The sequence below is a fragment of the Syngnathus acus genome, chromosome 10 (assembly GCF_901709675.1).
Source record: "Syngnathus acus chromosome 10, fSynAcu1.2, whole genome shotgun sequence".
NCBI classification, from domain to species: domain Eukaryota; kingdom Metazoa; phylum Chordata; class Actinopteri; order Syngnathiformes; family Syngnathidae; genus Syngnathus; species Syngnathus acus.
The window spans coordinates 3,115,437-3,140,473 of NC_051095.1; the positions used below are offsets into that span (position 1 = coordinate 3,115,437).

The window sequence follows — 25,037 nt, forward strand, 5'->3', positions numbered from 1 at the left end:
AAGGTTAGGTGCATTATATTCCTCAGACACATAGTGGTGCTGAAAAAACTTGTGCAATGAACTAGAGAGGTTAAAAAATCTCTTTGCACATGGTTCACTCTGTATGGCATGCACAACCACTAAGTGCAGTTGATGGTTGTAGCAGTGGATGTATGGGATATGCCTAGCAATCTTGTTTTGCAGCAGAGCTTGTACACCACCTCTTATCCCACTCATCACAGAAGCTCCATCATAACACTGGCTAAGTATGTCGTCAGCACTGTAGCCAGCATCAGAAAGGTGTGTCAGTATTTCAGACGTGATGTACTCTGCATCAAGTTGATGCAAGTCAATCAACCCAATAAGATGCTCCTCTGGCATGGAATTGCTGACAAATCTAATCATCACAGACAAATTTTCCACATTGCACCTGTCCCTGGTCCCATCACTTTTGAGGCAAAACCCTGCAGAATCAGCATTTTCATATTTTTACATTTACATGTTGAGTGAGGTGTAAACAGTCCAATAGTTGCAGGGGGGCAGGAGGGGGTGTCGACATGGATGTTAACATCAGTGTAGTAGGCAGCCGGCTAACTGTGGAGGTTCGCCGCGGTCCAGGCGACCGTGGGCCGACCGCGCCAGCCTCACCGACACCGTCCTCTCCTTCCTCGCCAGCTCCGCCCGACAGGGCCTCTCCGCTCAACTTATGGCCCGTTGCGGTCCCGGCAACTGGGCCCGACCGCTCCAGCCTGCACGCTAAAACCAAATGCTAAAAACTCAACTTTAATAATGGCTAAAAAATAAATAAATAAAAACACTAAAACTAAACTAATTCCGGTGGAGAAGCGGCGAACAATCAGCGCCAGCGTCCTCTCCCCAGATTACTTCCTCCAAATGTTCCAATAATAACACATAGTGAAAGCCAAATTGAGCAAATTGGCTATTTCAGAAGTGTGTGTCAAACTGGTAGCCCTTTGCCTTAATCAGTACCCAGGAAGTAGATCTCGGTTTAAGAAAGGTTGGTGACCCCTGCTTTACAACATGCGTGGCACCTGATACCATTGTGTTTCGTCTCTGCGAGCGGCACTTGTCTTTGTCCTTGTCTCTTATTTAACCTTTTTTGAAATGTTGGCACTCGTATGCGCTGCTGTGACAAGTAAATTTCCCTGCTGTGGAATGAATAAAGTTCTATCATCATCATCAATTGGAAATGTTTCTTATTTTAAATTGAAATGCAGCTGATGCACTTTCTGGGTCATCTCGCTGCTTTTCAGACTCGCACTACTCAACTCGCTACGTTGATTTTAGTATCTCTAAAGTGCTAATTATGATCGTTCCCACTTTGGGCTGTAACAAGACTGATTCATTGTATTTATTCTTATCACTTTATTCTGAGGGCATTTTATTGATCAGTTTGAGCAGAAAGTTTTCAATCAATAACGACCATTTGGATCACAAAGCATCTAGTTATCAAGTTATTATTGATGATGGATGTCATGAGAAGTGAGGACAGTTCACAGCAAGTACTGCAAATCATATTTTAGTCAATAGAGGGCGCTACAAGACCGGTACAAGATCTTGTAGCGCCACATCAGCTGGGGCAAAACTGACACTCGTCATCCAAAACGAAATTTGAAAGACAGCAAATTGTTTACAAATGCTTTATTTAAGATAAGAGTGTTAGTGCCGTTAAGTGAACTTCATGTACCTTATCAGCTAGCTTTATAGTAGACGGGAATACATTGCTCTAACTGTTGGAAGTTTAAGTTCATACATTTGGAAAATTAAAAAAATGACACAAATCAAAGTGGTGCACACCAGCATAAATATGCAAACGATGAACTATGGAAAAGCCATCGTACATTAATTAAATGTTATACAGGAGAGTATGTAATTAATAATTAACATTTCACGAGAATGGAAATAAAATTGTATCTAATCTTTCCAAGAAAATCTTTATATAGCCTCCTGAATATTATATAAATAATAAATACTCGAGTTGTTCGAATTGTTTTCTTTTTATTCATTTATTTTTGGCAAATTAAAAAGTGAGAACAGAGTAGGCAATCAGTGATTTGTAACAAAACTGGCCATAGTTGAATCTTTCACCCAGCGCTCCACTTTTCCACATGCAATATGGCGGCAAAGTTGACCTACGTTCAGCAATCAAGCTGGGTTTATGGATATTTTCAATGATAAAAACCCTCGACGGTCACGTGATTTCACGGAAAGCCAAACTTTAATTTACGTTGTAGTTACGCAGCCCACCAGGGGGCGGCGCTGTTTCAACGAGTGGTTTATTTTTTTATATATATATATATATATGAATATATTTTAGGACGCACACGCACACACACGCACAGTCATATGCGGGAGTCGAACTCATGGTCCATGCACACAAGACAGTCGAGCCATCCCCACACACAGTTTATTAACATACTGTAGGAGTGAGTGACGTCATGGCCGGGCTGAACTCCAATTGGCTTGCCTGAGAGGTAATCGAAGCGCGTCCTGCGCTTCGCTGTTGTTCCGCGTTCGCCTCTTGGACGTTGAGTCGCAACTTTGACCGAATAGCCTGCTTGACTAAAATCGAAAAACACATTGATGGTTAGAATGAATTTACTTGCATTCTTTGTTTTGGCTGTGCAAATATACAGCGTGACGCCTGGTAAGTTGGACTTTTCGGTTTATTATTCGAAAGATTGACGCTCTTGATTTGGAACTGACGCAGTCATTATTGTTTATTGCTTTCGTTTTCGCCACTCGTCTGTTGCATCGGCATTTTAAGTTGTTTCACCTGAACGCCCGTTTTGTCGGAGTTATACGGGAATACATAGCTATTATTATAAATGTAAGAAAGTTGGAAAACTTGAAAATGGCACAAATCAAGGTGATATGCCTCAGAATAGATATGTAATCGATGAAATGTGGAAAAGCCTACGCACAAGAATGAAATGTTGTACAGGGGAGTCTTTGCAATTCATAATTAACATTTCACAGTCATGGCAATACAATTGTGTTTCATCTTTCAGAAAAAAACATTGTATAGCCTCCTTACATTATTATTTCGATAAGAGTCATCATGTCTCCGTAAAGTCTATAAGGCAGTTATTTTGTTCAGACAAGTGACATTTTTTTTAGATGTTACCTGCTGACAGTTTCGACTGTGAGGAAGACTGGAGACACAGTCGAAACTGTCAGCAGGTAACATCTAAAAGTTGTACTAAGTTCATCTTGTTTTTCCTTTTCAATTACTTCACTGGTTCTTCTATATCAAACAAATTATTTTAGGTGTATTTACCTGACATGTTCTTCCGCCTTCATCAGATCTGATGAAGGCGGAAGAACCCGCCGAAACATGTCAGGTAAATACACCTAAAATAATTTGTTTGATATAGAAGAACCAGTGAAGTAACATCTAAAAGTGTTTCACTTGTCTGAACAAAAGGATTGCCTCATATTATTATTGGTTTTTTTGTGTGCAAATTAAGGAGAATGGCAAAAGTTATGTCATTAGATTTCTTTCATCAGTGGATGTTAGTCACTGCTGAGGGGCATCGAATATCTCGCTTAGCGCGTCACACTGAAATCGAACATAACAACTGGGAGAAAAAAGCAAAGGCAGGTTGTCACATTCAAGTTTGACAAGTTTGTGCGGAAGAACGCGTTTGGAGAAACATGACATTTCCAATTTCAAGTGCTGCAAAGTTCCAACTGCAGGCGGAATCATTGAAAATATGAAGATTGATTTGATCATGTGTGTCATTTTTGTGTTTGCCTTCCAGTCATTCACACGCTCAATTATTTCGTGACGGCCTCTCAAGTTGCAACGCTACCAGAGTACTGGGAGGCCGCGTATGTTGACGGCGTTCAGATTCTGCACTTTGACAGCAACCACAGGAAAGCAAAAGCGAAACAAGACTGGGTGGACAAAATCACAGAAGATGATCCGCACTACTGGGACAGAAATACGGCGAATAGTATTGCTACTGAGCAGGTCTTCAAAGTCAACATTGAAATCGCTAAAAAGCGCTTCAACCAAACTGGAGGTTTGTTTACGTCCAACCTTCTGCTCGTCAAATGACACTTTTTTTGTCACTGCTGGCTTCTCTCTGATCATCGTCCTCGCTGAATCTTGTGCGCCATCCTTTCAGGTGTTCACATGTTTCAGAGGATGCAGGGCTGTGAATGGAATGATGAGACTGGGGAGGTTGATGGTTGGCTGCACGACAGTTACGATGGAGAAGACTTCATATCATTTGAGCTGAAGACGATGAGCTGGATCGCAGCACATCCGCAAGCTTTCATCACCAAACTCAAGTGGGACCAATTGGACGAGAGGAATCAATACTATAAGAATTTTTTCACTGAGGTGCTTCCTTCCCTGTTGAAGAAGCACGTGAGCAACGGCAGGGAGTTCCTGACCAGAACCGGTACATTGTCCTCTCTCGCCTTCACTGCGTCTTTCAAGCTCACACACAATGTCCATCTTTCAAGTTGTTTCTTTTCCTCCATGCACATCCTCCACTCTTCTCTCCATCTTTGCGCGCAGAGCTTCCCACGGTGTCTCTCCTGCAGAAGACGCCTTCCTCTCCGGTCACCTGCCACGCCACGGGTTTCTACCCCAGGACGTCGGACCTCTTTTGGAGGAAGGACGGCGAGCAGATCCACGAGGACGTGGAGATGGGGGAGACCCTCCCCAACCACGACGGAACCTTCCAGACCACGGCCGACCTGAAAGTGGAGCTGACGCCCGCCGCGGAGGGCCGCTACGAATGCGTGTTCAAACTGGATGGCGTCCGGGAGGAGATGGTCACCAAGCTGTACGCCAGAAGCATCCTGAGCAACGCGCGCATCCAGGGTGAGCTACGCGTCGGACACGGCTCGGCGTCACGCCGACAGTCGTTCACGTGTCTCGTTTTGTTGCCATGTGAAGAAGAGGAAGACAGGAAGAAGGCGGTGGCCATCGCTGTCCCGCTGGTGGTCCTGGCTCTGGTGGCGATGGCGGTGTCGCTGGGGGTGTTCCTGGCCAAGCGTCCCAAAAGCCAAAAAGGTGAACGACGACACAAATGTTTGCTCCGTATGTGGCGATTCCTAATCTCCTCTCGCTTCTCTTCCATTTCAGCCAATTACGCTCCAGCTTGTAAGTGACACGTTTTGCCCTTCCTGTTTTGGAAAAAATGCCAATGCCTTGAATGTATTTTCTTTTATGCTCCCTCAGCCAGCGCCTCATCTTCTGAGCTGGATTGATTAACCCCACTAAGGTTGAAGGGATGTCTTCTTTTCTTGGGTGCCACGCTTGATTGAATCATCGCATTCCAACTGTATGAACTATTTGGAAATGTTTCTTATTTCAAATTGAAATGCAACATAGTTTTTCAAGTGCAGTGAATTCTAATTGTATTTACTTCACGAGTTCTTCCAAATACCGCTAGAGAGAGCCAACATACCACAAGTGATACCCGCATCACTGCTTTTTTTTTAATTGCTTTTTGTTCAGCGAGCTACTGATCAATTTAATATATATTGCACCTCGCCGTTTCTCTACAAGTTGGATGTGTTTACGGCTGAATTGTTAAGCTACTGTGTGTGCGCCACGCGTGTGCGCGGCTGCAGCTCCACCCTCCCGCCTCTTGGCGGCGTTACATCAAACCCTGCGTCACGCGGCCGCTCCGTGCTTGTGAGTCACGTGCAACCCATCAATCAAAGTCTAAACCAGTGGTTCTTAACCAGGTTCTAAACTGACCCTAGGGGTTCGGCAGATCCTCCACTGCAGAGGTCCCAAAACACCTGATTTATAAATTCTTGATAACGCATATCTGAACTAGTTTCGCAAAGGCAACAGTAAAAGTCACACTGATTTGGAGGGATGTAATTTGTTGTTCTTTGAACAAGGTGCTGGTCATGCACGGCTCATTTTGTGCACCAGTAAAAAACATCTGTGTCTTGAATTTGAATTTATTTATTTTTTTCGCTAAAGAGGGGTTCGGTGAATGCGCCTATTAATGCGCCTGGTGGGGTGTGGTACCTCCAACAAGGTTAAAAACCACTGGTCCAAACAGTTCAAGTCACTACAACTTGCTTGCAGCCGCATGCTCTCGTCGGTCCTCGCGATTGGATGCTTTCTTTTGGGCTTTTGAACGTTGCTGTGTCACGCATGTTTTGATCGTTTGGGGCCCAGGTTTCCTTCATATACGGACGCTTGCTTTTTTTTTTCAATTCGATTTTTTATTTTTCAATTTTCCAATTTTGTGTTTTGGCATAGGCGGTTTTACAGGGTGGCAAGGAAGGGCAGTTGCCCCCTTCAGCAAATGTCTTGCCATCCCGGTTGCCAGCCCAACCTACAATGAATATTAAATTCAATGACATTTTCTTTGGTCTCATCTGATTTCACTGTCTTCTGCACTGAAAATTTTCGCTACCTAAGTAGAGTGGAATATGTACCGCCAGTGCCTTTTAAGAAGCCATATAGACCTGCTTTTGGCTCCATAGCCCAAAACGTGATATGTCAACCTGCTCATTTGACTTTTTTTTTTTTTGCAAGCAGCCCTTATGTGACAAAAGTGATCAGAAAATGTCAGCTGATTGAGCGACCCAATGTTTTCGATCTTTCCGTCAGCCAACGTTGTTATGCGCTAAATCCACTTTGAACGATGTTGAGTAAAAAAAGAAAAACTTTGACACCTTACTCGGCTTCACTTTAAAACGTAGGTTTAAATGACCACAAAGGTTGTCCCTCTTTCCCATCCCGAATAAAATCAAAGTGGTGTCAAAAGTCTGGACGAAGGTGGCCAAAATAATATCGCGTTCCTTCAGTCAAAGGAACGCGCTCTTCCAAGGGTGCGTTGCTCACGAAGGTGGGGGCCGAGCAGCAGCAGCCGAGCGAGCGAGCGGTTGTCACTTGTCTTGAGCGGAGCTAATGCGCGCACCACATCGATATTTCTGCGTTCAATAGCCTCGAGATCTCTGATGGGCTTCCGAAGCCATGATGACCCCGCCGGCTGCCCGCCTGGCGCTGATCCTTCTGTCTTGCGTTGTACTGATGTTGTACAGCTTCGGTGAGTACAAAATGTCCAATTTTGCGATTGTTCTACTCTTAATGATAACTTTGGAAGAACGCATGTTGGTTCGGATGGCAGTGCGGATCTGCTGGGTTAAAAATTCGACCGACTCAGGAAGCAGGGTGAATTTGTCTTAACTATGGGTTGTTTTGGCCTTTTAGCAGTTGTTTTGTACAAACTGGACTGTTCTGCGCAAAAGAGTTCGGTTTGATTTTTTTGACCCAACTTCGGTCCACTTTTTGACCCAAATGGAGTTGTTTTAAAATGGCTGTAACAGCGTTTGTTCTTGTGTTTTCCCTTGAGTTATCTGAGTTTTTTTTTTTTTTACCTGTTTGTATACCTCTTTAACAAGCTGACACTGATTGCGAGACACAATGGCACATTCGAACCCGACTCCCCCCTCCCTCCCCTAAATGCGCACGGAAATTCTAGAGAAAGAAGTAAACCGAATCTGAAAAAGAGTCCATAAAGGAAGTGACAGAAAAGAAGAAAATGATTGTAATTGTCAAATATGAACATGCGAGAACCCCAATCAATATCAAAGTCAAAAGTCAAAGTCAGCTTTATTGTCAATCCCTTCATATGTCAAGACACACAAAGAAACCGAAATTCCGTTTCCTCCATCCCACGGTGACGAGACATACAAGTAGGCGACACAAAAGAAAAACAAGAAGGCACAAACCATAAATAATAAATAAAAAATAATAAATAAAATGAGCGATGAATAACTAATAAACCAATAACCCAATAAATAAGAGGAGCAAAACCGAGCCAGTGTGCATACAGCAGACAGCAAGAACAGGACGCTACGCTGAAAGGGGGAGCGAGTTCAGGATCCTAACAGCCTGGAGTACGAAGCTGTTGGAGAGTCTGGTGGTGCGGGAGCGCAGGCTCCTGTACCGCCTCCCAGAGGGCAGAAGATCAAACAAAGAGTGAGCGGGGTGACTCACATCACTCACAATCTTGGTCGCCTTGTGGGTGAGATGGGAGGTGTAAATGTCCTTCAAGGAGGGGAGAGAAGCACCAATAGTCTTACTAGCCGTTTTCACTATGCGCTGCAGGGCCTTCAAGTCGTAGTCAGTGCAGCTGCCACCACAAACAGCAATACAGCTGGAGAGGACGCTCTCAATGGTGCCGCGGTAAAATGTAGTCATGACGGCCGGAGGAGCTCCCGCTCGCCTGAGTTTCCGAAGGAAGTACAGGCGGCGCTGGGCCTTCTTCGCCAGCGATGTGGTGTTGGTGGACCAGGAGAGATCCTCACTGATGTGCACCCCCAGGAACCTGGCACTGCTCACTCGCTCCACCACAGCACCGTCGATGGTCAGCGGCAGGTGTTGGGCGTGACCCTTCCGGAAGTCAACAACAATCTCCTTGGTCTTGTCGACGTTCAGCAGGAGGTTGTTGTCCCTGCACCACGCGGTCAGGAGGTCAACCTCCAGCCTGTATTGAGTCTCGTCTCCCTTGGTGATGAGACCCACCAGAGTCGTGTCGTCAGCAAACTTCACTATGCGGTTGCCGCTGCAGGTGGCAGCGCAGTCATGCGTCAGGAGGGTGAAGAGCAGCGGACTGAGCACGCAGCCTTGGGGGGCCCCTGTGCTCAGCGTGATGCTGGCGGAGATTTTGTCGCCAACACGTACCACCTGTGGCCTCTGACAGAGGAAGTCCAGTAGCCAGTTGCAGAGGCAGGTACTGAGGCCCAGCTTGTCAAGTTTGCTGATGAGACGCTGTGGCACAATGGTGTTGAAGGCAGAACTGAAGTCCACAAACAGCAACCTCACATACGAGTCCCTCCCCTCCAGGTGGGTGAGGGCCGAGTGGAGGGCAGAGCAGATGGCATCCTCAGAGGACCGTTTGGCTCGGTACGCAAACTGGAAGGGGTCAATGGTGGGGGGGAGAACTGATCGGATGTGCTCCATGACAAGCCGCTCAAAGCACTTCATGATGATGGGCGTAAGTGCCACGGGGCGGTAGTCATTGAAGCAGGACGGAGCAGGTTTCTTCGGCACAGGTACGATGGTGGCAGCTTTGAAACACGACGGGACGATGGCCTGCTGCAGGGAAGTGTTAAAGATGTCCGTGAAGACACCCGTCAAAGGGAGAATGAGATATCTTTTGATACAGCAACTCATCAACATAGACATGTATCAAATATATTCTGAGTTTGGGGAGTAAAAGAGCTCCAGTGAGGACAAAATCGTGTATCACTTTTCTTGAAAGACAAACTCCATTTTTCTCCTCACATACTGCATTGGAAATAAGCAAATTTTGTACTTAATAGTAATGACGATGTCCGGTCTGCAAAAAAAGTCGTTTATTCAATGTGGCGCTAAGCATAAGTGATCAAATAATCATTTGAATAGTGATGGCGTGTGTCCAGAGCCCTCCCTGCTCTCTTTTTACCACCAAACAATGTTTTATATCGAATAGAACATGCAATATCGATCCAACGGACACAATTAGAGGACAGAATATATCATATGATCCACTTTGATGTTAACGTGGCACTTGTTTGTCCATCCCTCCAAACAAAAATCCATAAAAACGTTATTCGGGCTACAGAATCTGTCTGCGTATATAGTCAAAGGCAAAAGTCTGCTTTATTGTCAATTTCTTCACATGCCAAGACACACAAAGAAATCGAATATAGCGACGTGCACACGCGTCAGTTCGCAACTCAGTAGCACCCCTATTGGCTTTAATATTCGCAACCACACATTGCGTTTTTCTTATTCCAATAAAAGGGGTTAAATACATTTTGGTTGCAGAGAAAATGATAGTCACGGAGATTATTCTGTAGCTCTGTTACAAGAGGCGTGAAATTCCAACACGTCTTCCTTTGCATAGATTGCCGAAGTATCTTTTGGTAATTGATGAAAATAAAAAATAAAAAGTTGGAAGTGGAATTTGTTGACTTCTAGCGCCATCCTGCGGGCAGGAGTTAAATAAAAAAAAATTTTTTCTCTTCTCTCCCCGAGCAGCTGAAAGACAGTCCTTGAAATTATTCAGCATCTTGAAACTTAGAAAATGATGGTCACAGAGATTATTCTGTAGCTCTGTTACAAGAGGCGTGAAATTCCAACACGTCTTCCTTTGCATAGATTGCCAAAGTATCTTTTGGTAATTGATGAAAATAAAATAAAAAGTTGGAAGTGGAATTTGTTGACTTCTAGCGCCATCCTGCGGGCAGGAGTTAAAAAAAAACACACTTTTCTCTTCTCTCCCCGAGCAGCTGAAAGACAGAAGTGGACTGAATTTCCTCCATTTTTAGACATGTGCAAACAGTCCTTGAAATTATTCAGCATCTTGAAACTGAGAAAATGATGGTCGCGGAGATTATTCTGTAGCTCTGTTACAAGAGGCGTGAAACTCCAACACGTCTTCCTTTGCATAGATTGCCGAAGTATCTTTTGGTAATTGATGAAAATAAAAGGTTGGAAGTGGAATTTGTTGACTTCTAGCGCCATCCTGTGGGAAGGAGTTAAATAATAATAAAAAAAAAGCTTTTCTCTTCTCTCCCCGAGCAGCTGAAAGACAGAAGTGGGGTGGTAGATTGGATCGAGCACTCAGTGCTCGACTGTGTTGGTCTGTCTGTATTGGAGGTTCAGTGATCGTGTGGTGAGGTCTGTGTGTAGTCGTGACGGAGCACCCGGTAAAGCTCGGCTCGTTCTGCATCCTTGCCTCCGTGTGTTATTGTTAGAGCAATCAATAAAATAAGCAACCTACTATAAGTGACAACATCCGTTTTGGTCGCACACAATGTCATCAGGAATATCGGTGGACAGATTCATCACAGAACTACGTCAAAAGAGCGAAAACTGTGAGTTTGGAAGACATGAAGATGACATGATAAGGGATAAATTGGTGTTCAGCAGAAGTGATACACATCTGAAAGAGAGACTGTTACGTGATAATGCACTTACTGTCGTTATGGATTTTTTTCAACTGGAGTATATTTTTACAATACTTTATCTCATTGAAAAGAGAAGGTACGAATAGAAATCGATGGAACTGAAATTGAAAGGTTGCAGGAAAACAAATTTCTTGGGGTTATAATAGATGACAGGCTGAGTTGCTGAGTCAGACTATGGAGCAGTGTAAGTGAGGAACTCAAGCAAAGTCCAAATATCCACTAGTTTAAAAAAAATGTTCAAAAATATGTTGTTTAGCGGGTGCAAGGACTAAAAATGCCAAATGGCAAAAGCTAAAATAAAACAGGATAATAAGTTGAAAGTGTGTAGATTTATACGTTGAATCATTAGTTTATTGGATAAACTGAGAAAGGGGTAGGAATCTAAAAAGGTATGCTTCTTCCTACTCCTTTTCGAGCATTCTTTATTGATTTTTTTCAGTTTGTTGGTTTATTGTTTGTTTGTTGTACGGACTTACATATGACACTTTAGTGTTATTTGTTTTATCTTTTATCTTTTTACGCTTTAAATATGTTCGAAATAGAAATCAATCAATCAATCCTTTTGCTTTTTAAACCCACATACAGCTAGCTCGACAGTGACTTAAATATGGCACTTTAAAGTGTTATTGATTGTATTTTATTTGTATTCATTTCCCCCCTCCTTTTATGTTTGAAATATGTTCGGAATAAAGACTCATCATCAACAGTTATGCATTCATCGATTGTCATACGTTCAACTGCTCTGCATTTCAAGTCACAGCCAACAAACAGGGCCACCCCCCCCCCCCCCCCCCTTCTTGTTTCTTCTACGAGGGAAATAACAGAAAACGACAATATAAGAACAAATAATCAATTACTCTTAAGGAGTAGTATTGACTTCTTAAACAGTAAAGATCTCCATAAGGGACAGAGCATTGCAATTTACGAAATAAAAAATAAATAAAATCTAACTTCTATATCGAACTAAAAAAATCTAACTTCACGCAGGTGCTTGACTACAAATATAACGTCTTAAAAAAGGAAGGGCACCATTCTTTCTTTTACATTACAAACTATTTTGTTGTTGTTTTGGTAAATATATCAATTTTATAATTTTTTTAAATGTCGATATTCGGAGCAAACATGCAACACACTATCTATCTATCTATCTATCTATCTATCTATCTATCTATCTATCTATCTATCTATCTATCTATCTATCTATCTATCTATCTATCTATCTATGTATTCGTTTATTTATTTATTGATTGATTGCAACACATGCTGCAGGCAGTCCTGAGTGACGTCATCGCCGGGTTGAACTCCAATTGGCTTACCTGAGAGGTAATCGAAGCTCGTAAACTGTTGTTGTTGTTCCGCGTTCGCCTCTTGGACGACGAGTCGCAACTTTGACCGAAGTCCCTGCTTGACTAAAATCGAAAAACACATTGATTACAATGAATTTACTTGCATTCTTTGTTTTGGCTGTGCAACTATACAGCGTGACGCCTGGTAAGTTGGACTTTTCGGTTTATTATTCGAAAGATTGACGCTCTTGATTTGGAACTGACGCAGTCATTATTGTTTATTGCTTTCGTTTTCGCCACTCGTCTGTTGCGTCGGCATTTTAAGTTCTTTCACCTGAACGCCCGTTTTGTCGGAGTTATACGGGAATACATAGCTATTATTATAAATGTAAGAAAGTTGGAAAACTTGAAAATGGCACAAATCAAGGTGATATGCCTCAGAATAGATATGTAATCGATGAAATGTGGAAAAGCCTACGCACAAGAATGAAATGTTGTACAGGGGAGTCTTTGCAATTCATAATTAACATTTCACAGTCATGGCAATAAAAATGTGTCTCATCTTTCAGAAAAAAACATTGTATAGCCTCCTTACATTATAATGTCGATAAGAGTCATCATGTCTCCGTAAATGATATAAGGCAGTTCTTTTGTTCAGACAAGTGACATTTTTTTTAGATGTTACCTGCTGACAGTTTCGACTGTGAGGAAGACTGGAGACACAGTCGAAACTGTCAGCAGGTAACATCTAAAAGTTGTACTAAGTTCATCTTGTTTTTCCTTTTCAATTACTTCACTGGTTCTTCTATATCAAACAAATTATTTTAGGTGTATTTACCTGACATGTTCTTCCGCCTTCATCAGATCTGATGAAGGCGGAAGAACCCGCCGAAACATGTCAGGTAAATACACCTAAAATAATTTGTTTGATATAGAAGAACCAGTGAAGTAACATCTAAAAGTGTTTCACTTGTCTGAACAAAAGGATTGCCTCATATTATTATTGGATTTTTTGTGTGCAAATTAAAGAGAATGGCAAAAGTTATGTCATTAGATTTCTTTCATCAGTGGATGTTAGTCACTGCTGAGGGGCATCGAATATCTCGCTTAGGGCGTCACACTGAAATCTTAACATATTAACAACTGAAAGAAAAAAACATAGGCAGGTTGTCAAATTCAAGTTTGACAAGTTTGTGCGGAAGAACGCGTTTGGAGAAACATGACAGTTCCAATTTCAAGTGCTGCAAAGTTCCAACTGCAGGCAGAATCATTGAAAATATGAAGATTGATTTGATCATGTGTGTCATTTTTGTGTTTGCCTTCCAGTCATTCACACGCTCAATTATTTCCAGACGGCCTCTCAAGTTGCAAAGCTACCAGAGTACTGGGAGGCCGCGTATGTTGACGGCGTTCAGATTCTGCACTTTGACAGCAACCACAGGAAAGCAAAAGCGAAACAAGACTGGGTGGACAAAATCACAGAAGATGATCCGCACTACTGGGAGACAGAGACGGCGGGCAGTATTCAGGCTGAGCAGGGCTTCAAAGTCAACATTGAAATCGCTAAAAAGCGCTTCAACCAAACTGGAGGTTTGTTTACGTCCAACCTTCTGCTCGTCAAATGACACTTTTTTTGTCACTGCTGGCTTCTCTCTGGTCATCGTCCTCGCTGAATCTTGTGCGCCATCCTTTCAGGTGTTCACATGCTTCAGAGGATGGAAGGCTGTGAATGGAATGATGAGACTGGGGAGGTTGATGGTTGGGAGCACCACAGTTACGATGGAGAAGACTTCATATCATTTGAGCTGAAGACGATGAGCTGGATCGCAGCACATCCGCAAGCTTTCATCACCAAACTCAAGTGGGACCAAATAGACGGGTTCAATCAAGTCGTGAAGAGTGACCTAACTGAGGTCTGTTCTTTACGGTTGAAGAAGCACGTGAGCAACGGGAGGGAGTTCCTGACCAGAACCGGTACATTGTCCTCTCACGCCTTCTCTGCGTCTTTCAAGCTCACACACAATGTCCATCTTTGACGCTCTTTCAAGTTGTTTCTTTTCCTCCATGCACATCCTCCACTCTTCTCTCCATCTTTGCGCGCAGAGCTTCCCACGATGTCTCTCCTGCAGAAGACGCCTTCCTCTCCAATCACCTGCCACGCCACGGGTTTCTACCCCAGGACGTCGGACCTCTTTTGGAGGAAGGACGGCCAGGAGATCCACGAGGACGTGGAGATGGGGGAGACCCTCCCCAACCACGACGGAACCTTCCAGACCACGGCCGACCTGAAAGTGGAGCTGACGCCCGCCGCGGAGGGCCGCTACGAATGCGTGTTCAAACTGGATGGCGTCCGGGAGGAGATGGTCACCAAGCTGTACGCCAGAAGCATCCTGAGCAACGCGCGCATCCAGGGTGAGCCACGCGTCGGACACGGCTCGGCATCACGCCGACAGTCGTTCACGTGTCTCGTTTTGTTGCCATGTGAAGAAGAGGAAGACAGGAAGAAGGCGGTGGCCATCGCTGTCCCGCTGGTGGTCCTGGCTCTGGTGGCGATGGCGGTGGCGCTGGGGGTGTTCCTGGCCAAGCGTCCCAAAAGCCAACAAGGTGAACGACGACACAAATGTTTGCTCCGTTTGTGGCGATTCCTAATCTCCTCTCGCTTCTCTTCCATTTCAGCCAATTACGCTCCAGCTTGTAAGTGAGACGTTTTCCGCTTGCTGTTTTGAAAAAATGCCAATGCCTTGAATGTATTTTCTTTTATGCTCCCTCAGCCAGCACCTCATCTTCTGAGCAGGATTGAATGAACCCCACTAAGGTTGAAGGGATGTCTTCTTTTCTTGGGTGCCACGCTTGATTGAATCATCGCATTCCAACTGTTTGAAATATTTGGAAATGTTTCTTATTTCAAATTGAAGTGCAACAGTTTTACAAGTGCAGTGAATTCTAATTGTATTTACTTCACTAGTTCTTCCAAATACCGCTAGAGGGAGCCAACATACCACAAGTAATATCCGCATCACACGTTGCTTTTTTTGAAGTGCTTTTTTGTTAAGCGAGCTACTGATTAATTTGATATAAGTTTGAGTATCATTATAAAAATGTTTGAAATTAGGTTTCTGGTCACTGTATTTTCACTTGAGGATATATAATTTAGCAAGGATAAGCAAGAAATTTATGATAAAGAACACGTCTTTGTCTTCTAAAAAAAACATACAAAACACATTCCTATTTACAGAGAAGTCCATGTGGAGTTTATTTTGTTATTTTTATTTTATTTATCTCCGTCATTGATGTGTATTTTGATCAATAGACAATTCAACTTTAGCAAGTAAACGCATATTTACATAATTATGCTTGAGAAGGAACAAGATGAAGAAAATCTTATAGTTCCTGCCCCCTTCCACATAATAATAAGTGCAAAACTTCATCAAGTACAAACCAAACACCTCACGAGAAAATATATACAAAACCAGACAAGAAATAACTAAATTCATAAATATAAAGTGAAATGTCAACTCTTACGGCTGTCCATATAATCTTATTGTTCTGTCGTTATGGATTTTTTTTCAACTGGAATATATTTTTACAATACTTTATCTCATTGAAAAGAGAAGGTACGAATAGAAATCGATGGAACTGAAATTGAAAGGGTGCAGGAAAACAAATTTCTTGGGGTTATAATAGATGACAGGCTGAGTTGCTGAGTCAAACTATGGAGCAGTCTAAGTGAGGAACTCAAGCAAAGTCCAAATATCCACTGTTCTGCCCTCAGACTTGTTTTCATGATGTAAGAAATGTTTTCTATGTAAAGAAGCATGCACAATGGTTATTTGTCGTTCGGAAGCAAAGCGGAAATGTATTTTGAAATGCACCGGAAGCTGCGCATGTTTTCCTTGAAGCGACTTGACAACTGATGAGTTGAGAGACGTTAGGGCTACTCGCGTCATGTAAGCGAATCTTTGTTTATAAAATAAGAATATTCATAGAATAAACTAAGTGTGTTTGTTGTTTCACTTGCAGTTTCACTCGTGTTTAACACTGAACAGAAATAAAGGGAGCAAGACGCTCTGAATCCTGGCGCAAGTGTTCTATACATGAGTTGGGCTGGCTGATGAACTGTGACAACGAAAAGATTCAAACATGGCCGCCAAATCGACGACACGGAGACGGTAGACTTTGAAGAGAATTCACGTCGACCTTCATCTTCCAAGTCATCAGTCCACAGTCGATCGAGAGCTAGTGCTACCTTCAAGCGCTCGTCATCCTACAATTCCGTTCTGGAGGCAGCTGCCAGAGCTTCGGCTGAAGCAGCGGCAACCAAGGTAGCCTAGTCAAGGAAGCAGTTGGAAATTAAAAGGCAACGAGCTAGGCTAGACATAGATTTAGAAGAATTAGAAATTGAAAAGGAAGCAGAAGATTATGTGCAAAGCCAAACACAGCTCAACGCGCAGTCCCTTGTAGCCTACAGTGTTGTCTGGCGCCGCGAAGCCACACATAGTCCACCACCTGCGGCAGCTGAGGAGAGGTCCTCACACAACGTCTGCAGACCATCAGTGAATGAGGAACGTGAGGAAAAGGAGCAGTTCCAAGAGGCAATCAACACTCCGTATTATGCCCCCCATTTCATGGTGCAGTCAGACCTTGTGAGTCCAGCCTCCTACGACAGTCATCAGCCACACCGACGACACCACCACGCATGGATGACTTCAGGCCTTTGCGTGATAACTTCAGGCCTCTTCAGAGTGACATCGGAACCCCGACTCAGCCTTCACATGCAGCAAGGCACACATCTGCCCCAAAGCCACCTGACAGTCCACATATGCAACAAGGTCAGTATTCTCCTCCTCATGCCAGCCCTCCACACATGATAGACTTTGCCAAGTTTCTTGCTCGCGGACAATTAGTGACTACTGGCCTCACAAAATGTGATGATATGCCAGAGAATTTTAGGGCATGGCAGTCCTTATTCCTAAATGCAACACAAGGATTAGGTTTATCATACAGTGAGGAGCTGGACCTCTTGGTGAAGTGGCTCGGTAAAGACTCGTCTGAACATATAAAGAGGATCCGTGCTGTTTATGTCACCGAGCTCAAAGCTGCTCTACAACTGTCCTGGGATAGACTGCGTGAATGCTATGGCGCACCAGAAATAATTGAAAATGCCCTGTTCAAAAGAGTGGACGATTTTCCCCGTCTGACAACACGAAGCTAAGATTGCTCAGTGATCTCCTCATGGAGCTATTAGCAGCCAAAAACGATGGATATCTTCCTGGCCTTGCATACCTCGACACGCCTCGTGGGATAAAGCCTATTGTGGAGAAGTTACCTTCAGGCCTGCAGGAGAAATGGCTCGGTGTAGGCTCAAAGTACAAGGAGCGCTACAGGACATCTTTCCCTCCCTTTTCGTTTTTGGTGGACTTTGTGTACGGCCAAGCCAAGGCTCGAAATGACCCAAACTTCAGCCTGTCCATCAGTAGCCAGCCGTACGGCAAAGGTGAGAAAGCTCCAATCAAGCCAAGTGAATTTAAGACTGCTGTGCGCAAAACAGACGTGTCTGGTACCACTGATGCAAACGCCTTAAACTCTACGGACGATGGAAAGGAAAACAATGAGCCGGCTCGTGATTGCCCTGTGCGCAAGAAAACACGCCCATTGGAAATATGCAGATCATTTAGAGCAAAAACATTACAGGAAAGAAAAGACCACCTTGCCAAGGATTGTCAGGCATCATTGAAATGTGGTGAGTGCGACAGCCAAAGACACAGCTCCGCGATGCACCCAGACACCTCTCTGCCTCCCGATCAATCGGCCCTTCCACAAATCGGTTTAAAGTCCGCTTTCCAGGCGCCGCTGGGTTGGACTGGATTCTCAATATGGCTTTCTTCCACCGGGGACGGTCCATGGCCATCTCGTGGTTGAGAGTCCTATACTGAGAACATTTTTGGAGCAAAACCTTTTACAGCCGGATGCCCTTCCTGACACCAACCCAAGGGGAAATTGATTTTCTGTCGGGGTTGACTCCCTTAGCCCGTTCCTCCATGAGAGATATGATACGTGCACACAAAGTGAGAGATCAAGTCAATGGTCCTCATAACGCACCTTTTGCCCAGCGCCTGGACTTAGGCTGGGTCATTATAGGCGAAGTCTGCCTGGACAACGCCCACAAGCCAACCCTGAGCATCTTCAAAACTCATGTGCTTCAAAATGGACGTCCGTCACTTCTCGTTTCAAAAACGCTGAGATGAAAGAGCAGTTTTCCTCCTTCGTGGAAAAGCTTTTTGAAAACAACCATGCAGAGGTTGCCTCATCCATTGACGACACAAACAAATGCTGGTACCTGGCCTTTTTTGGTGTGTACCACCCCCAGAAGCCTGGGCGAATACGGGTCGTGTTTGACTCAAGCGGAGGTGGAGCAGTTGGTGGGCCGGTGCAGAGACAATAGCCTGATCCTGAATGTGGAGAAGACGAAGGAGATCATCGTCGACTTCAGGAAAAACCAGCCTCACCACGCTCCACTGATCATCAACAGCTCAGCTGTGGAGGTGGTCAGCAGCACTAAATTCCTGGGGGTCCACATCACAGACGACCTCACCTGGACTGTGAACACCACGAGACTGGTCAAGAGGGCACAGAAGCGCTTGTACTTCCTACCTTTATAATCCATGTTCATTTAAAAGTACGCAACCTGGGTTAGCATTCCTCTGCACACTTTGTAAATGCTGTTTTGTTTCCTGCACTGTTACATACTTTAACACTGCTGCACTTTATACTTATCTTATTTTATTTTATATTTTTATATATAATGTTACTCTTATTCAACCGCAATATCACCACATTGTGAAAGCTGTATGCAACAAAATTTCGTTTTGTATGCACCCTGTGTAGACAAAATGACAATAATGTTTGTCTAAGTCTAAGTCAAGCGCCCGACTGAACGGCCTCTCCCTCAACTCAGTGCTTCTCACAGGGCCCGACCTGAATAACACTCTGCTTGGCGTGCTGCTGCGTTTCAGGAAAGATCTCATTGCTGTCACTGTGGACATCCAGCAGATGTTTTATGGATTCCTGGTGAGGCATGAGCACAGAGATTACCTCAGATTTCTGTGGCACAATGACCTGTCTAAAAAGGTTCAAGAGTACCGCTTGCGGGTACACGTCTTCGGCAACAGCCCCTCGCCTGCAGTATGGACTACCACGTGCTGCTAAGAAAGGTGAAGCAAGGTATGGCACTGACACAACACAGTTTGTGCATAGACATTCCTACGTTGATGATGGACTCGTGTCACTGCCCACCGAGTCTGCTGCCATAGACCCGCTGAAACGTACCTGTGCCTCACTCGCCGAGTCTAATTTGAGGCTGCGCAGAATAGCATCAAACCGTGTCACAGTGATGAAAGCTTTCGAACCTGAAAAACTGGCCTCTGGCATTAGAGAGCTGGGGCAGGACGATGATTCTCTCCCTGCGCAGAGGAGCCTAGGCTTATGCTGGGACATTAACACAGACATGCTCACCTTTGAGGTAGCCATTGCTGATAAGCCTTACACTCGCCGTGGGGCGCTGTCAGTTGTCAACAGCGTCTTCGACCCTCTGGGTCTGGCCGCCCCAGTGACCATCAAAGGCAGGCTGCTACTGACACAAAAGCCAGAACTGCTTGCTCCTCCGGGCGAGTTTGCGGGTTTAGACCTTCTGAGAGGCCAGTGGAGGCAAGTGCAGGCGCTGGCGAACGAATTCTGGAACCGTTGGAGAAGTGAGTACCTGAGCACTCTCCATCCAAGACGTAAATGGCACAGGACACAACCTGGGGACATTGTGCTGCTAAAGCAAACTCAAGTGCCAAGGAATGAGTGGCCGATGGCTATGGTCATATCCACCTCCGAGAGCAGCGATGCAAGGGTCCGGAAGGTAGAGGTGAAAACATCATCCCAAGGCACCTCGAAGACTTACCTGCGGCCCATTTCTGAAGTGGTCCTTCTCATGGAAAAGGCGGATTAAAAGTGGACTGAGAAAAAGGAAAGTAGTTTCAAAGGTTAGTGGCATTACATGCCAGACGGGGAGTGTTCTGCCCTCAGAATTGTTTTCATGATGTAAGAAATGTTTTCTATGTAAAGAATCATACACAATGGTTATTTGTCGTTCGGAAGCAAACAGGAAGTGTATTTTGAAATGCACCGGAAGCTGCGCATGCTTTTGTCGAAGCGACTTGACAACTGATGAGTTGAGAGACGTTAGCGTTACTCGCGTCATCGAAGCGAATCTTTCTCCTCTCCTTATGCTCACGGAATCAACAGCTGTAAGTTATCATTGTTTTATTGGATAACTTTATTATTGTTTATAAGATAAGAAGAAGATGCATGGGAGAAACTAAGTGTGTTTGTTATTTCACTTGCAGTTTCACTCGTGTTTAACACTGAACAGAAATAAAGGGAGCAAGACGCTCTGAATCCTGGCTCAAGTGAGTTGGGCTGGCTGATGATCTGTGACAACGTACACGAAGTATATTAAAGCTTGGCGTACATCTGTGTCAAACTCAAGGCCCGGGGGCCAGATACGGCCCGCCACATCATTTTAAGTGGCCCGCAAAGACAAATTGTGCATCAAATTCGTGTCATTACTAGAATTGTCTTCACTTTTAATATATATATATATATTTTTAATATTTGACCAGTTTTTACTCGTCTGATTTGAAAACGAGTTATTTGTCAGTTTGTTTTGTAGCTTTTACTGGATATAATATGAGGTGCTCATACATTAATTTGGGTTGACAGTCATAATGGCCCTCCGAAAGAAGTTATGACTACAATGCGGCTCGCGAAGAAAATGAGTTTGACACCCCTGGCGTACATAATACCAAAGTGAGGCATATGCAGATATGGTTTTTGTCCACTTAAGGTCACCGTTCTCACGCTTAACAGTAGGATTGTGTCTGTGCTTGAATGCGTTTTTGGACTTGATACACGCTTTTAGCTGATCATAGCGAACATCTGTTGTTGTTTTTTCTCCGCTCTCTTAGGAGCTCCTGACTCTGGAAGCTTCGAATTCCGCCCTGGAAAAGGAAATCAAAGCGTTAAAAAAAAGAGATCCGGCACTACAACAGCGCCCTGGAGCGCCACCGGCCCTTTTGTGTCCTGCGAGGTTCCGTGCAGGTGGACGCCCTCCAGACTTCCACGTCTGTCACCTCCAAAGCGGAGCTTGGTGAAACCCCTCATCCAATGCCCTCATCTGATTTAGTCCCGTCCTCCCTGTTTACACACGCTCCTCATTCGCTGTTTAGCAATGACGCCCACATAGAATTGCCCTCGTCCACCTTCTCCACGCTTCACCCCGAAGACATCCTCTCAGTCACATCTGAAATGTTCCCCATTGAAGATCTGGGAGCGCCGCCGCTCGACCCGCATAAATACAAGAACGCTTTAATATCGGCGCAGACCAACGGCGATGGGACCTTAAAGCCGAGTCAGATAACCCCAACGCTCGAGTCCCTGCCGTGTTCGATTCCCGTTCCGCCCAACACTCCAGACGGACTTTTCCCTTTAAACACACCTTTGGTGGAGCCGTACCCGGAAGAGCTGTCGCTATCTACCTTCCTGGAGGAAAATGACTGGATTCTGAGTGCGGACAATAATCCCACCACTCTTTAAGGTCAACCAAAAAAAAAGGTCGTGGTGGTCTTTTTTTGGCCTAAGTACCCGTGGAAACTACAGGATTATGACACGGGGCCTCTTTACTTTCACTTGTGTTCACATGTGTTATTTCCTTTTTTCAAGGGGGGGGGGGGCAGGGGACACATTCTATGTTCATTTGCATATTTATTTATTTAATCTCAATGAGTAACATTGACTGTCAACTGATCCTCTGATTTCACAGTTATTTTTTGGTGCAATTTTCGCAAAGCAGCTATTGTGAACTAACTAAATGAAGAGTAATAAAAATGGCTTGATTAGAAATATTAGATTTCTGATGCTTCATTTTTAAAGGTAAGAGATAAGTGAGGATTTTCAAACTAGTTTCTGAGTAGGGTTTTATAGTAGGCTTAGGGTTTCAGACTACAATTAGGGTTTCAAAGTGGGGTTTTAAAATGGGGTTATGGTTTCAAATGAGATTTTCAGACGAGGGTTGGAGTTTTAAATTCAAGCTTTCAAAGTAGCGTTTTAATTTACATTTAGAGTTTAAAATTGGGGTTTTCATTAGATTTATTTATTTTGTGGCAGAGGTCTTTTTGAAATATGCTGGGAACAATACAAAAAAAGTCATTGGCATTTCATTGCTTTAGAGATTTGTATTGTATGTGATCAATGAATTCGGTACCGCCCTCCAGTTTGAGACGCAGACTGACGCCATCTTGTGGTCACAAGTGGTTCTGTCCTAGGATGCACGTTCATTGTACATCATTACAAAACGTGGTAATTTTCTTTTCTAACTAACAAAAAACTGTCCTGTACATGGTCATTTTATCAATCAAAAAATAGGAACAAGGTGATGTTTTTGTCATTTGTGATGTCATGATGACTTAGTTTCTTTGCGGATTTGTCTCTGAACTAAGAACTGAACAAGTTCGTTAAGTACGGTTTCAAACTAGGGTTAGGGTTTTCAACTATGGTTTTTAACTAAGGTTACGGTTTTAAACTAGGGTTTCAAATTAGATTTAGGTTTTCAAAGTAGGGTTTCATACTAAGGACACGGTTTCAAAGTAAGGTTTAAAGCTCGGGTTTAAAACTAGGGTTAGGGTTTTAAAGTAGGGTTTAAAACTAAGTTTAGGGTTTCAAAGTAGGTTTTAAAACTAGGATTAGGGTTTCAAAGTAGGGTTTCATATTAGGGTTTGGGTTTCAAATGAAGGTTTCATACTAGGGTCAGGGTTTCAAAGTAGGGTTTAAAGTTAGTTTGAAACCCTGGTTTAAAATCCTAACCCTAGTTTGAAACATTACTTTGAAACCCTAACCCTGTCAATTTTAACATAAATACATACAAAAAAAATTTGTGTATCAATAAATGTATAATAAAACTTATCCTTAGTTCATTAACTAATAGTTTCAAACATCTAAATACTATATTAATAGTATAAATGACATACAGAAAATCTATATAAATATAAATGTGTGTGTGTTGTGGGTAACATGTAGATGTAGCTAAAGTATACATTCAGGAAATATGTTTTTAGAACTCTTATTATTATAACAACATTTATACAACAAGGTACAAGTGTACATACTGTAAATATGTTTTTAGAAATATTTTCTTATTATAAGATTTTTTAGAACAAGGTACGATACTGTAAATATGCTTTTGGACCTCTTATTATTATAACAACCTTTTTTAAAACAAGGTACAAGTGTACGTACTGCATTGTGTGGTAAAAATTAAAATAAAATCGAACTAAAAATCTAACTTAAACGCAGGTACCTGAATACAAATATAAGATCTTCAAAGGGCACGTTTCTTTCTTTTATATTACACATCCTTTTTTTTTTTTGGTAAACAAAACTGGCCAAAGTTGAATCTTTCACCCAGCGCTCCACTTTTCCACATGCAATATGGCGGCAAAGTTGACCTACGTTCAGCAATCAAACTGGGTTTATGGATATTTTCAATGATAAAAGCCCTCGACGATCACGTGATTTCACGGAAAACCAAACTTTAATTTACGTTGTAGTTACGCAGCCCACCAGGGGGCGGCGCTGTTTCAACGAGTGGTTTATATATATATATATATATATATATATATATATATATATATATATATATATATATATATATATATATATATATATATATATATATATATATGAATATATTTTAAGACGCGCCCGCGCACGCACACACACGCACAGTCATATGCGGGAGTCGAACTCATGGTCCATGCACACAAGACAGTCGAGCCATCCCCACACACAGTTAATAACATACTGTAGGACCGAGTGACGTCATCGCCGGGCTGAGAGGTAATCGAAGCGCGTCCTGCGCTTCGCTGTTGTTCCGCGTTCGCCTCTTGGACGACGAGTCGCAACTTTGACCGAATAGCCTGCTTGACTAAAATCGAAAAACACATTGATGGTTAGAATGAATTTACTTGCATTCTTTGTTTTGGCTGTGCAAATATACAGCGTGACGCCTGGTAAGTTGAGCTTGTCGGTTTATTATCTTAAAAATTGACGCTCTTGATTTGGAAGTGACGCAGTCATTATTGTTTATTGCTTTCGTTTTCGCCACTCGTCTGTTGCGTCGGCATTTTAAGTTCTTTCACCTGAACGCCCGTTTTGTCGGAGTTATACGGGAATACATTGCTATTATTATAAATGTAATAAAGTTGGAAAACTTGAAAATGGCACAAATCAAGGTGATATGCCTCAGAATAGATATGTAATCGATAAAATGTGGAAAAGCCTACGCACAAGAATGAAATGTTGTACAGGGGAGTCTTTGCAATTCATAATTAACATTTCACAGTCATGGCAATAAAAATGTGTCTCATCTTTCAGAAAAAAACATTGTATAGCCTCCTTACATTATAATGTCGATAAGAGTCATCATGTCTCCGTAAATGATATAAGGCAGTTCTTTTGTTCAGACAAGTGACATTTTTTTTAGATGTTACCTGCTGACAGTTTTGACTGTGAGGAAGACTGGAGACACAGTCGAAACTGTCAGCAGGTAACATCTAAAAGTTGTACTAAGTTCATCTTGTTTTTCCTTTTCAATTACTTCACTGGTTCTTCTATATCAAACAAATTATTTTAGGTGTATTTACCTGACATGTTCTTCCGCCTTCATCAGATCTGATGAAGGCGGAAGAACCCGCCGAAACA

The 25,037-nt window shown here is 43.2% G+C and overlaps 3 protein-coding genes and 2 long non-coding RNA genes across 11 annotated transcripts in view; 4 read left to right on the top strand and 1 right to left on the bottom strand.

Moving 5' to 3' along the window:
• LOC119128268 overlaps window positions 1-25,037 on the bottom strand; it is a 47,743-nt gene that overhangs the window by 4,702 nt on the left and 18,004 nt on the right. The window contains exon 2 of one of the 2 annotated variants that reach the window (XR_005098953.1): window positions 15,688-15,993. This is a non-coding gene — a long non-coding RNA (uncharacterized LOC119128268). Of the gene's footprint in view, window positions 1-15,682; window positions 15,994-25,037 lie in introns of both variants that reach the window. The other variant, XR_005098952.1, reaches the window with a different exon arrangement.
• LOC119128189 (class I histocompatibility antigen, F10 alpha chain-like) lies at window positions 2,495-5,443 on the top strand. The gene is made up of 7 exons (XM_037260429.1): window positions 2,495-2,647; window positions 3,765-4,028; window positions 4,134-4,412; window positions 4,532-4,840; window positions 4,916-5,032; window positions 5,105-5,122; window positions 5,201-5,443. The coding sequence occupies exons 1-7, from the start codon at window positions 2,584-2,586 to the stop codon at window positions 5,227-5,229; spliced, it is 1,080 nt and encodes a 359-aa protein (XP_037116324.1). The 5' UTR covers window positions 2,495-2,583; the 3' UTR covers window positions 5,230-5,443.
• On the top strand, window positions 10,776-11,668 carry LOC119128285. The gene is made up of 2 exons (XR_005098969.1): window positions 10,776-11,274; window positions 11,493-11,668. It is a non-coding gene; the product is annotated as an uncharacterized LOC119128285 (long non-coding RNA).
• LOC119128191 (BOLA class I histocompatibility antigen, alpha chain BL3-6-like) lies at window positions 12,305-15,347 on the top strand. The gene is made up of 7 exons (XM_037260431.1): window positions 12,305-12,441; window positions 13,563-13,826; window positions 13,932-14,210; window positions 14,340-14,648; window positions 14,724-14,840; window positions 14,913-14,930; window positions 15,008-15,347. Exons 1-7 carry the CDS (start codon window positions 12,387-12,389, stop codon window positions 15,034-15,036), a joined length of 1,071 nt encoding a protein of 356 aa, XP_037116326.1. The 5' UTR covers window positions 12,305-12,386; the 3' UTR covers window positions 15,037-15,347.
• The window catches only part of LOC119128183 (BOLA class I histocompatibility antigen, alpha chain BL3-6-like), a 30,842-nt gene continuing 29,978 nt past the window's right edge, over window positions 24,174-25,037 (top strand). For all 6 annotated transcript variants that reach the window (XR_005098940.1, XR_005098941.1, XM_037260414.1 and 3 more), the window contains exon 1: window positions 24,174-24,346. Coding sequence is in view for 4 of the 6 variants with exons in the window: in XM_037260414.1 (XP_037116309.1) it covers window positions 24,283-24,346 (64 nt within the window). In the remaining 2 variants the exon portion in view is untranslated. The remainder of the gene's footprint in view (window positions 24,347-25,037) is intronic.

Bases quoted from the DNA above. Each gene is read 5' to 3' on its own strand.
- LOC119128191 (XM_037260431.1), top strand. From the start codon at position 12,387: ATGAATTTACTTGCATTCTTTGTTTTGGCTGTGCAACTATACAGCGTG. The intron at 13,827-13,931 runs GTTTGTTTACGT...CCATCCTTTCAG, and splicing joins GCGCTTCAACCAAACTGGAG to GTGTTCACATGCTTCAGAGG. The intron at 14,649-14,723 runs GTGAGCCACGCG...TGCCATGTGAAG, and splicing joins GAGCAACGCGCGCATCCAGG to AAGAGGAAGACAGGAAGAAG.
- LOC119128189 (XM_037260429.1), top strand. From the start codon at position 2,584: ATGGTTAGAATGAATTTACTTGCATTCTTTGTTTTGGCTGTGCAAATA. The intron at 4,029-4,133 runs GTTTGTTTACGT...CCATCCTTTCAG, and splicing joins GCGCTTCAACCAAACTGGAG to GTGTTCACATGTTTCAGAGG. The intron at 4,841-4,915 runs GTGAGCTACGCG...TGCCATGTGAAG, and splicing joins GAGCAACGCGCGCATCCAGG to AAGAGGAAGACAGGAAGAAG.